The 12666-nt window shown below is 41.1% G+C and overlaps 1 protein-coding gene across 4 annotated transcripts; it reads right to left on the bottom strand.

The window, feature by feature from the left end:
- Positions 1-1466: 1466 nt before the first annotated feature.
- On the bottom strand, positions 1467-12613 carry pgap4 (post-GPI attachment to proteins GalNAc transferase 4). Of its 4 annotated transcripts, XM_074629771.1 has the most exons (3): positions 12491-12567; positions 11449-11595; positions 1467-8786 (listed from the first exon to the last, which is right to left on the bottom strand). In XM_074629771.1, exon 3 carries the CDS (start codon positions 8769-8771, stop codon positions 7581-7583), a length of 1191 nt encoding a protein of 396 aa, XP_074485872.1. In that variant the 5' UTR covers positions 8772-8786; positions 11449-11595; positions 12491-12567; the 3' UTR covers positions 1467-7580. The 4 variants fall into 4 exon arrangements, with proteins under 4 accessions (XP_074485872.1, XP_074485870.1, XP_074485869.1 ...); XM_074629769.1 differs by lacking the exon at positions 11449-11595 and having other exon boundaries at positions 12491-12613; XM_074629768.1 differs by lacking the exons at positions 11449-11595; positions 12491-12567 and adding an exon at positions 12290-12483.
- Between the last annotated feature and the right edge of the window lie 53 nt (positions 12614-12666).

Raw genomic sequence — 12666 nt, 5'->3', positions numbered from 1 at the left:
AAGCAAATAAAATCAGCCTATTAAAAGATAATAAAAAGATAAAATTGAATAAAATACCCAACAATAATATAAGATATAAAAATAATAATAATAAAACAGATAAGACAGCTAGAGTTTAAAGTGATTTGTCCAGGACTCCACAACACCACAGACATTTTAAACATGGATTAAAAGACTGGAGATGCTGCAAGATGACACCACTGGAGCAGAGACGTTTGATGAAGGGGGTCCTTTACCTCAGCTGGGTCTTAACATAGACTGGACTGACGAGACAACTGCTGGTCTTGAAGGCCTTGGACAAGAAAAAGCTGAATTGGGAGAAAGGACACTGTGTGGACAGAGAGATGTAGAATTAAATTACTGAACTTATTTTGTATTATTATTATTTATCTTATTTCTTTTGACAATCTACCCTGACTGTTTGGCTTATTGCTACTTCACATGGATGTTTGACCGTCGCTGTGCAGAATGGTGTGCAGAGTTGAAGCCTGCAGGCAGGAGGTGATCTTTTAAAGTAGACCCAGTCTGGTCACAGATCCTCGTGGATTAATCCACAGCCCTGCACGACAACTTTCACGTCACATGAGCCCTGCTCAGACCTGGTATTAACACGTGTCCGGTGTGATCGGATCACTCAGGACGCATGTTAATACCGTGGACGTGGACAGCTCTGAGTACAGGTGTGAACGCACTCAAGACGCATTGAGGACGCATTGAGATCCGATCGCTCAGACCACATTCAGAGGTGGTCTGGGCCGCATATAGCCACATTCTTTTAGCAGTGTGTACGCGAATGTGTCCTGGGCCACATTAACGACCGCGGGTGTCTCTGCTCTCCTCAGGTAAATAGACAGGCAGACACCTCGCGGCATGGAAACGGCTTCTGTGCTCTACTGTATTCTGTCGGTACAACTGTATTTTTATTAAAATATATCTTATTTATAGGCTACATATCTACAGACTATCAGATTAGGCACGCAAAGTGCATTATTGTCATACTGTCGGTGATATGTCGGTGTTTTTGTTCCGGTGCTTTGCACGGAGCTGACACAGGCCTCCAGCTTTAAAGCTCTCGTCAGCACTGGGCAAACAGCCACTTTATATATAATTAGCTCGGGGCTAACAGAAGCTAGTTCTACAACAGGAATATCCACTAAAGATCATAAAGTGTCAATCAGGATTGAAACTAAAGCAGTGAACTGTTTATCACTTTCTGCAGCCTGCAGGTTAAAGTTAGAGAGAACCTCCTCTGCTCCATAAAACAGCTTCATACTTTTATTTTTTTTTGAACGAGCTTCATCATTCATCTCATACTTTGTCTTTGAGATCTGATCTGAGAGTTGATCTGTCTCTGCCCCTCCGACTCGTTGACTTTGTGGGTTTTAAACTGTTGCTTTTCAATCCAACCTCCCGGTTCGTTGACAAGAAGACGTCACTGCTGGAACACAGACTTCCTGACAACCAAGTGACTTCAAACAGTGATTTATTGTGTTTTAAGTGTAGAAAACAGTCAAAGAGTCTCAGTGTAAACAGAGATTTAAGATTTGAATTCAACTCAAAATGTGATCTTGGAACAGAAAAAAAGATTACATTTGCATCATCCTTCAGAGAGCAGACTCACATCTCATTTGAGTCAAATTATGACACAGCTTTTATTTTAGAAATGTGGATGTAACCAATATATTTTCAGCTGAGGTCTTATTCTAAGTCAATCTTTGGTCAGTTGGAGCATTCAGAGCTCATTTTAGATCTTAATTTGATGTCGAATAAATGTCACACAAAGAAGAAATAAAATGAATCTTCAATCTCTTAAATGTTCTTAACATGCAAACAAAATTATGTGATGAAAAACACATCAGAAACAAAATATATTCGTAATATTTCGTGATGAAATTACAAAATAAAATCCTGTATTTAAGGCACAAATAAAACCAAAATAAAACCACAACCAAGCTTAAATCAAACCCTAAACTCATCATTTTCATTTTAGAGATTAATATTGTCAACTCTAAATATAAATAAGCAAATGCAACCCCAGCAGATAAAGAAACAGCAAATAGTGTTTAGGAACTCGTCAAATTAAATAGAAACTTTTAATTGGAGCTGTTTACGTACAGCTACTCTGATCATTTATCTGACTATTTTCATCAAAATATAAAATGTAAACTGCAGTTCACTGGATTTTTTTGTTTTGTTTTAAATATTAAATAATATTACTATTTTCCTCATTTTACTGCAGGATCTATATATTTTTTTAATTAAGTGCAATTTAGATGTTAATGTTGAAGTCAGAAATTGGACCAGTTGTAATAAATCAGGTTTACGATCCTTTTTAAGGTGCCAAAATAAAGTCTGAATTATAGTTCACAGTTAGAATAATAATAATCAATCTGAATTCAGTCTTCTATATTTTATTAAAACTGCTTTATAATATATATGTTTTTGATTAGTGACAGTGTAGATTGATTGTTCCATTTGTGAACATATTGGTTGTTGGAGTTCAATATATATATGTATATATATATATATATATGTATTTGTGATTTGGAGGTAATAAAAACATACAGACTGTAAAGCTCTTTGAGGCAAAGTTGTGATTTTCGAGTGCATAAATAAAATTGACTTTCCAGATAAATAAAAACATAATTTTTGTTTGTTTTTTTAAGCTTTGCATATCTCCCTATACCAAACACGGTCTGTCAAATGCTGATGTGGAGTGTCAAAAAAGTAAGAAATACTTCCACATTTAGGTATATCCTCTTCTTCTCTTTCTCTCTGAGAGTCAGATGTTCAGATTGATACCTCTCTCATGTCTGTACGCTAAATATGAAGCTGCAACCAGCAGCTGGTTAGTCTAGCTTAGCATAAAGACTGGAAACAGAGGGAAACAGCTAGCCTGGCTCTGTCCAAAGGAAACACAATCAACTTACCAGCACCTCTAAAGCTCACTAACTAACATGCATATCTGGTTTGTTTAATCTGTACACAAACCAACGTTTCCCAACCTGTTGAACTACTCCTTTAAAATACACAGTGTGTAAATAAAATAAAATTAGTGTTATGTTTCATCATTTTCATGTGGATATTTCTAAAACACAACAGGAAGTAGAATATTTCTGGGAAACATCATATTGTAAACATTTAACTCTTTACGTCCATTTTCGTTCCGACTTCAACATCTTCAGTTGCTTTTTGTGCTGCCGGCCACATGTCTAATATCTATTATATGGTTGCCATTTCATTTTGAGAATCAAACTCTTAATTTGGCGGGTTAGAGTCGATAACAGGAACCAGTTTGAGCTCCTGACTTTGAAGTCTGGTGTAACTTCATGTCATTAGTGGCTGACAAGACAGCTCTCATAGGCCTATAGGGTTTACTTTGGCAGCTACTTCCTGTAATAATTACAGGTTTCAATTAATTTCATTATTATATACCAGTATGTACAAATTAAAAGCACTCAAATATTGCAGCTGATCACCTTTAGAGTCGTTTCCTCCAGAGATGAATCATGGGTAATATTCTGTTATGGAGTGAAACGTCTAATAATTAAACTTTAAGGCACGTTCAGTGATACAGAGTGGTCAGTGAGATGCTTGGTTAGTGTTCATCCTTGTTCGGTTTTCTGTTAAGCTAACATTAGGCTAACGCTAAACTAATATTATGATGTATGTAAATGTATGTTTGACCGATGAAATCCTTTATTCCAACTGATCACCGCCAATCTGCATAATAATTAGCCATGTGCTTCTGTTTGTTGCATGGAGATTGTGTATTTTCGGGGCCTTGGAACAATGGGCGTTTGTTTTCTGTGTAACGGACTGTTGGACAAATGGGCTTTTTCAGTCCAGTGGGACATGTTTCTGACTATTGGTGTGTTGGAATAACAATGGGCCATCCTCTACTCAACACCCGATAATGTACGACAAACACCGCAACGACTACAACATGGTACATGGTCATGTAGCTGATATGCACTTGCTAATGTTACACTGTATGTTGGTCACGGAAAGGGCTAGCCAAAACAGCTAGCGTTAGCATCAAATTTGGGGTCTGATTAGTTTCTGTGTTGTGTAGTTAATGTTAGCCTCTCAGACATTCTCTGTCTAGATAGGTTTTGGTTATGTGAAGTGGATACAGGCACTATTTAGGAGGAAACTCAATGGGCCTCATTGATGATTATTGAACGCGGATAATTCGCACCAGACCCGGTGTGCAAACTTGTCAATGCGGAAAATTCGCACGCGGATCTCTATTGTGCATATTAAAGACCTTTTTACAAGATTCTAATTTTAAAACGAGTCCGCCGGAAAACAATAAAAAAATTATTTTAAACAATTTAAGGAGCCATCATTAGCTCAATTAGCCAGCTAGCAAGAGCTGATAGAACCTGGCAGTGAAAGTTGTCATTTCAGCCGCTAAAATTAACGGTCGCCTGCTTGAGATGACGATCTTCTTTTGTCTATGACTGAAATCAATGAAACCATCATTTAAAAAAACTACAGTATATGGATTTTGATGGTAAATCTGGCACATTTTCATTTTAAAGAAATGTGCCGTATGGGAATGTAAAGCTCGACAGAGGAGGCTTAGCAAACAGTCAATGTGGCTGTAATGTCAGACTGTTGTTGATATGAAACTCTCCATGTGACAGTGTGGCGGTTTGGTCGTGTCACTGCTCTGTAAATAACATACATTTTGAGGTCAGTGCGGTTCTGCTGTGGTAGTCGTATCTCCAACAGCAGTACTGCGACTGCGTAATGTTGCTCTACTGCACTCTACTGTACAACAGAGATGCGTGTGATCACACGACTACTCACTATTTCAAAATTATCGGTTAATATAATGAGAATACAAAAAACAGGGTTAAAGGAAAAAGGCCACAATCAGAATATCAAGATTGTCCTCAAACATTACTGAGTGAATCCTATATTCAACAATCCTATTTGATCCACAGAGAAAGGACTGCTAAATCTGCTCAGATTTTCAGCCCTTCTTCCCCACATTTGTCCCCTATAAAAGATGTGTTCACTGTTTTTCAACCACAATCTTATGACATATTCCTGTTTCCAAACCGTATGTAGCCGAGAGAAACGGTCACTCCAACCTGACGCAAGTCCCGCTTAGCAACACAAGAAGAAAGAAGTAAAAACTAAGTAGAAAAGTAGACTGATCGTGGTGTTTGAAGGCCTGATCGATAGACACACTGGGACGTTTGAACCGAGTGAGAAAAGTTAGTTTCTTCAAGATAAAACTCAAAATATTTTTTTTGATATGGTGATTTTTGAAGCTCAGACGCTAACAAATCTCTTTTATCTCTCCTCCTTCTTTTTATACTTGAAAACACTTCTTGTTAATTACGCTTTCACAGATTAAAATGACAAACGCAACTGGTGGCAGATTATATCAACTGCTAATTAACTTTAACTGTGCAATAGCTAAAATGAAACTTGGCTCTAGTCTGGTTAATGTGTTCTCTGAAAACTGATGTCTGCAGTCAACAAAACATCATTTGTGAGGGAGAAATTTTGGTTTGATGAAATACTGTCAAACCCCAATCCTAGATTTAATAAGGTCTGGGTGTACAAACAGTGAACAAATCCTTTAATTATCTCACCATTTTCATCTGATTTAAAAAAAATAAAAAATAGTTAAATGACCCCAGGCAGTAGAACAAACAACCCAACCAGTAGAGAAGCATAAGACCCCTCACGTGAATAGCAAACCTGAATGTAAGAAAAGTGATTAAAAGAAGTTTTCCAGCAGTGATGATATGATGTCTGATCCCTAACTGAAAACACAGCTCAGTGAGTGGTTTCTGTGATTTGTTGGTGAAAAGATGCGTAGGTGTCCAAACTTCTGTCCAACAACACACTTCATTTGGTTGAAAAGTGACTATTTTTGCCATCTCAAGGTTACATACATGAAATGCTGTAGTTTCGCAGCATTCAAAAACATTTTTATCAGGTCCCTTAGTAAACCTGCTGCCCAGTGCAGCCCTGTCTCCTACAAATTACTTTCCCATACAACAAAACTGCATTGTGAATTAAGTTTAGAGGGAAATGTATTTTGTAGGGCTGTCAATCGATTAATATTTAATCACGATTAAACGCATGATTGTCCATAGTTATTCTTGATTAATCACGCATTTTTTATCCATTCAAAATGTACCTTAAAGGGAGATTAGTCCAGAAACCCTCACAGGTACTGCATTTAACCTAAAATAAATATGCTGAAATCATAACAGACAACAGCTGTCAGTGTGTCAGTGTGCTGACTTGACTATGACTTGCCAAAAACTGCATGTGATTATAATAAAGTGGGCATGTCTGTAAAGGGGAGACTCGTGGGTACCCATAGAACCCATTTTCATTCACATATCTTGAGGTCAGAGGTCAAGGGACCCCTTTGAAAATGGCCATGCCAGTTTTTCCTCGCCAAAATTGTGCGCTTCTTTGGAGCGTTATTTAGCCTCCTTCGTGACAAGCTAGTATGACATGTTTTCTAGTTTCATATATCAGTAGCTTCACTCTAGCTTTAAATCTGAGCCCGCTAAAGCCTGAATATCGCAAGTTGCGTTAAAGAAATTAGTGGCGTTTAAACAAATTTGCGTTGTTATTTTGTTAACTTTGCCCTAGTATTCTGTAGCTGATTCAAGTTTGTTTTCGACGTATTACAAATACGTTTGTAATGATAGTCCGCGTAGGGAGGAAGTCAGGGTGGGCCGCTGTTGGTGTCCCGTGTTAAAGTCAACATTTAATTATTTTAATTTACGTCTGTAGCTTAATAATGTAACAAACAGTCATTTTAAGCCAAACCATGATTTTCTTTTTTTTTTACTAAACCTAACAAAGTAGTTTTGTTTTGTTTTTGTTTTGTTTTGTTTAAATGTATAACGTTAACCCCGTGTTTAAAACTGCAACCAAACCAACGTTTCCCTCGAAACATAATTGAGAATGCAGTTTAGTTGTATGGTAATGTAATTTTGTAGGAGACAGGAATGCACATTGATATAAAGTCTTTGAAATGCTACTGAGACAAAAATAGCACAATGTCTACACAGCACACGTAGACACTTCAAAAGCAGCACGTTAGCATAGCAGCAGCAGATTCGGGGTCTACACAGGATGTGTTCAGGTACTGTGTTGAGTGTAGGTCACCTGTGTTTTGGCTCTGAGCCAAACATACAATCACTGTAGTTATGTGCGTAAAAAAAGAAGAAAATAGTTGAAGTGTAAAAATACACTTTAGGCTGCGGTTACACGCATGTAAATTTAGTAGGATGTGAGCCGTTATGTAGGCCACTGTATTGTTTAAAATAGGAGCATTTGTCAGACGCAGCTAACACACTCCCTGTGTAGACAAGCTACACATCTAAAAATACTTTTCAACCAAACGCAGCCCACTTTTCATCGTGATGCCTTGATGGCTTTTCAGCCACAAATCACCAAACCAATACTCTCTGAGCGATATCTTCAGATGTCTGAAGAGTCCAGCAGGTGACATGGCAGAAAAGAGAAGTAGAACCAAGTAAAGAGGAACCTGATTAAATCCAGCCTTGTTGAACTGAGTTCCCTCCCTGTCAGAGGAGTTTGGGCCTGGCTGGGTTGGCCCTGACTGAAGAATAGGCCCCGATGTGGGTGATGAGGTTGGGTTCCACACTGTGAGACCTTTCCCCAGGGATTGTCCTCGCCATCTGATACAGAACCATGTCTTTGGCGTTCCCCTTGACGCAGAACGAGCCATCCAGATACTCGGCCACCCTGAGCGTGGCGTTGCCGGGGAAGAGCATGGCTGGGGTGCAGCACTCTGTGGCCGGGGAGACGGCGTAGAACTGCGGGGAAAGCCTCCGCACCTCCAGGAGGTAGTGCCGCCCCAGCAGCTCCGTGGCAGCCATGAAGTAGAGGGTGAAGAAGAGGAGGTGGCCGGCCGACAGCGTGAAGGAGAAAGAGCAGGGGTTCCAGTAAGGAAAGGTGAGGAGGAGGGCCGTTGCTCCTACCAGCCCGAGTCCCAACCACTCCAGGATGCGGTAAGGCTCGGGGTTCCAGTAGCGCTGCAGCCTTTCAGGGTGATACAGCTTTATGTAAAGAGTCTGGAGGGCAAACCGACGTGACAGCAGGTCCTTTACGACTGCGAAAAAGTCCTGCGTCGGCAAAGCATCGTCCTCCAGAACAACCATGTTTTTGGGCTTCACGAGCTCCCATCCCTTGCGGAGACAAAAGACGTAATCCCTCTTCTCCCTCTCGAAGGTGTTGATTCGTTCCCTGTTCCTCTGCTGCTCCCGAGGGGAACGCCGGATCACCCTGAAGTGGGCCTCCAGCATCTTGGCGTCCTGGTTTTCGTGTGGGCCGCTTTCCACGTCGCAGACCAACACCTCTGCACACCGCCGCTCCCCACATCCTCCCAGAATGCCGCTCAGCTGCTGCATCACCTGGAGCAGATAGTGGAAGTCCCGCCCCTCATTCCGCCTGGCTGTCACAACAGTGACCAGCAGCTCAGGATGCTGGGCGATGTCACTGAATTTGGAAGACACCGCCGCTGCGGTTGAAGCGCTCTGCCAGAAGTGCAGCGCGTCCTGGCCTCGGTTGAGGCTTTCCCGCAGCACCTCCTCACTCATGGAGTCCAGGTACATGGACTTGATGAAGAAGTAAGAGTAAAGCAGTCGATGGCAGCACAGAGGGAGAAGGACGCAAAACGTGACAACGGACAGGACGAGGGCTTGAGTGACGGTGCTGGACCATCGCAAGTACTGACTTCCTTTCCATCGAGGCATTGGTGAGACCGCCGGCTGAAACCACACAATGACAAAATTAACAGAGGAGCAAAAGTCTAGATTTCACTTGAATTACAATATGCTGAAAGGTTATTATGGAATTTTTGCCCAATGATTCTAAAAACATTCTACCTACTGCAGGTTTAAGGATTGAAAAAGGAAAAAGAAAAAGAAAAAGGACATGGCTCAAAATAAAAATAATCAGATAACTACATAAGATGGAGAAAGATGATAATAATACATAAAACATTGAGAGAGTACTGTAGCTAAACTACAGGTTAATCCCTCCATCACTTAACTCTTCTGTTCCTTTCAGCCTTCCAAACTAAATCTCAATGAAACAGCTGATAAACATCATCACTGCTCTGGTCACTGATGACCAGCTGAATAGCTTCAAAGAGATGTTAGAGGTCTTTCTTTTAGTGAGGAACACATGCAGAGTTCACTTTGTATCATGAAATAAATGTATTTGCTCACTATCATTTGCTGATTAACAAGTTAATGTGTTCAGAGTCATGAGTTGAAGAGAATCCAGCTGAACAGGTTTATTTTCAAACACATAAATCACCAAACGTCACTGTTACCACAAACAGACTTCTGTCTAGAAAACAAGTTTTACTTCCTGATGGCCAGAAAGTTCCATGAGGTAATAATTAAAATAATAAAGGATTTCATTTAAAGTCAACATTCATCTTAAAAGTGTTGATCTGTAAGTGTTCAGCTGACATCTGTCTTTTTCCCTCCCTTAATGTTGAGACCAAACGGTTCATTAATCTGGAAGAAAAATAATTTGACATCTCAGTGATGTAGAAAATAAATGAATTGTGTCTTTTTTTTTTTCCAGAAATCTTGTCAGAGTTAGTACGTTTGAAGGCCTGGAAGAGGAGAGAAACAGGATATATTTGATCACTGTCATTTGCAGGTCAATAGGTTGATGCGTCATGAGCTGCAGAGAATCCAGCTGAACAGGTTTACTTTCAATGGAGTTTATGCCCAAACATTTTGCCTGCTGCTGGTTGGTTATCTAGTGTATTCATACCACTCACTGTTTATTCCGCACTCAATGTTCTTCTGTACATTACTCTGCACTTTACTGGTTTTTGCACTTCAGTTTATGCTAAACTGCATTTCGCTGTCTGAGTGGGCTACCTGTACTGACAAGGAAATGTAATTTAATTTAAGAAATGATCACTTCACTTCACAGTCAACATAAAGTCAACTCTTTCATCATCCATATGTACACATGCTTCAAAGCCGCCCTCCAGCCAGTTTTACTTCCTGTTTTTTGGTTAACTTTCTTTCTCAAACGGCGAATGAGGATGTGGTTAATAGTCAGATGTAATTCATCACCACGGCAACCAGATTGCATTGTTTTTCAACCCAGTTTAGATGAAACCAACTAAGATGAATTTAGTGATCAGCCGACAAATGAGACAAGAATTAGCGCAACACACCGACTCATTCTCTCTCTCTCGCTCTCTTCTTCACCGTCTCCTCCTGGCGAGGCGGCCGTCTGGCTGCTGCTGCATCGAGGAGCCGCACCTCCGCACGACAGTCACAGCGCACCGAAGGACGGATAGACATGTTGCAGAGGGCCGCTGTTTGAAATGCAGTTTCGGGGCGTTTCGGAGGTGCACCGTCCACCAGCACCGGCCGCTCTCGCCTCAGCTCCAGCACTGACACCTCACCGGGCTGCACTGTGATTCGTTTAATTCTCTAACGGGGCTTTTCTCTGTTTTTTTGTTGGGTTGAACTTGAGAGTTGTGCGCTACCCGTCATTTGGACCCGTTAGAGGCCCGCAAACCTCCGGTATCGGCTGCTTTCCGTTTTCGTATGGTAAAGAAGAGAGCGAGTGAGAGAGACAGTCGGTGCGTTGTGTTAATTCTGCAGGTGGGATATTGTGTAATCCACTGTGTTTATTAACCCTGTTCACCGCCCACACGAATGCCATTGTGATGACAAGATATTCCTAAAATAAGATATTCCTTTATTACTCCCGCAGTGGGGACATTTGCAATAATCACACTAATGTAAGGAGGAGGAAAATAAAAGTAAAATAAAATCCCTCAGTAAGCTAAAGCAACAAGTTGGGCTAGCTAACTACACCTAACTAGCTAACTAACTAGAAAGACAAACTTACAGACAGATATACAGATTTATCAGTTTAACCGCTGCTCGGACACAAACGAGCATTACACCCGCTCTAGCTTGGAGGATGACCTTTGATCTGAAGCTTCTACTATAGTCATACGTCATATTCCACTTTTACTTTGAGCACAAAATTAGGTTATTTCTCAAAAAATTAAATATCATAGAAATCTCAAAATACACTGGAGGGGGGCTTTAAAGGGACTGTTTGTAACTTCTTACACGTATAAATGACCTGGGTCGGTGTCCCATGCGCGCTTGCATATGCCAGCGATCATATGCACACTGGCATATGATCGCTCGCGTGTGGCTACGCTGTTCAGACTCAGACTCCAACACAACACGTCTTGCAAAACAGTGTTGGGCGCAGTCTGAGGACGCGGGGGAGACCGTAGCTTTGGTCTCCAGGACCGGAGTCTCTGCTCCTCTGCCTGCTTGCCTTCACTCAGCTTGCTCCACCTTACGTGCATGTGCGCACACTACACACTGCAGAAGAGTTAGTCGCTCTGAGAATATCTAGTGAATGTACTGTGGACGTTTGTGCAGAAATAAATGCTGCAGCTCCTCCAGACCAACAGAGGTTTCCCGTGTCTTGTGAAGTGACGGGGCTCCGCAGCGAGAAACGTTATCGTCTCCGACCGGGTGCTGGTGTCTCCCTCCGACCGCGGTCGGGAGGCTGAAGCAGGAAAAGCCAACACTAGGATCAGCATTGATTCATGGAGAGACCTTCGTCTGGTCAGCTAACATTACTGCCAATCAGGTGAAATATAGAGTGATATTGTGGTTTTAGCTGACGTGTGTCGCCTCACTGTTTTGAGCGTTCATGTCTATTTAGAGCGAGCACAAGCGTGAGCCCGATGCCGACTTTCATTGAGTTAACGTTACCACAGGTGTCACTGTTAACAAGCATTTCTGATTCTCACAAACAGTCCCTTTAAAAAATTGACTTGAAAAAAAAATGTGAACCTACCCTTTAAGTTGACCCACATAAAGTAGATCATTTCACATTTTGTTTTAATAAACTAAAGCCTATCTTGATATACTTTTAAATCTCTTAAAACCTATGGATGGCCTCACTGTTAGGCTATGATCTCCTATTGTAAACACACACACACACACACACACACACACACATCCTGTATACATGCCCTTAAGGGTGAGTCTGTACAGTGTGTTGAGGCTAGGCTACCATAGCAACACATTTAGATGTGGCTACTATAGCAACACATTAATGTGGACACTGAAACGTTAAAGTAACGGACTGCAGTCTGTTGACGAGCCTTTCTGCATAAACAAACAGTGTAAACAGCCTGAAGTCTTCGTTATATAACACCGCCTTGATCTCACTACACGTTTTAAAGATCACACACCTGGATGGTGTCGACTGTTATCAGTAAGAGGCTCCGCGGTGTTTCCATTGTTTGATCTGAATCAAAGATCACAAGGAATAAACTATATACTGGTGTAACAGTAGTCTGCATCAGAATAACTGACCGGCTAACCGACAGTCTGACTCATTATAGAGAACAGTTGAGTGTTTTTAAGGGAGATAGAAAACAAGAGAGACTCACGGAGAGTTGAGGAGCTGCTGCTGTTTGCTGGCCGCTGCCATGTCCTCACATGTACGGTAATACACCTAATAGACACGCAGCGCAAATACGGTAATACACTTAATAAACACGCAGCTCAAATACGGTAATACACCTAATAGACACGCAGCTCAAATACGGTAATACACCTAATAGAC

This window comes from Sebastes fasciatus, chromosome 3 (genome assembly GCF_043250625.1).
Source record: "Sebastes fasciatus isolate fSebFas1 chromosome 3, fSebFas1.pri, whole genome shotgun sequence".
NCBI classification, from domain to species: Eukaryota; Metazoa; Chordata; class Actinopteri; order Perciformes; family Sebastidae; genus Sebastes; species Sebastes fasciatus.
Note: the sequence above shows the minus strand (reverse complement) of the source record. Positions and strands in the feature narration are given on the sequence as shown.

Bases quoted from the DNA above. Each gene is read 5' to 3' on its own strand.
- pgap4 (XM_074629768.1), bottom strand. From the start codon at position 12,400: ATGCAGACTACTGTTACACCAGTATATAGTTTATTCCTTGTGATCTTT. The intron at 8,787-12,289 runs GTGTGTGATCTT...GTGTGGTTTCAG, and splicing joins TAACAGTCGACACCATCCAG to CCGGCGGTCTCACCAATGCC.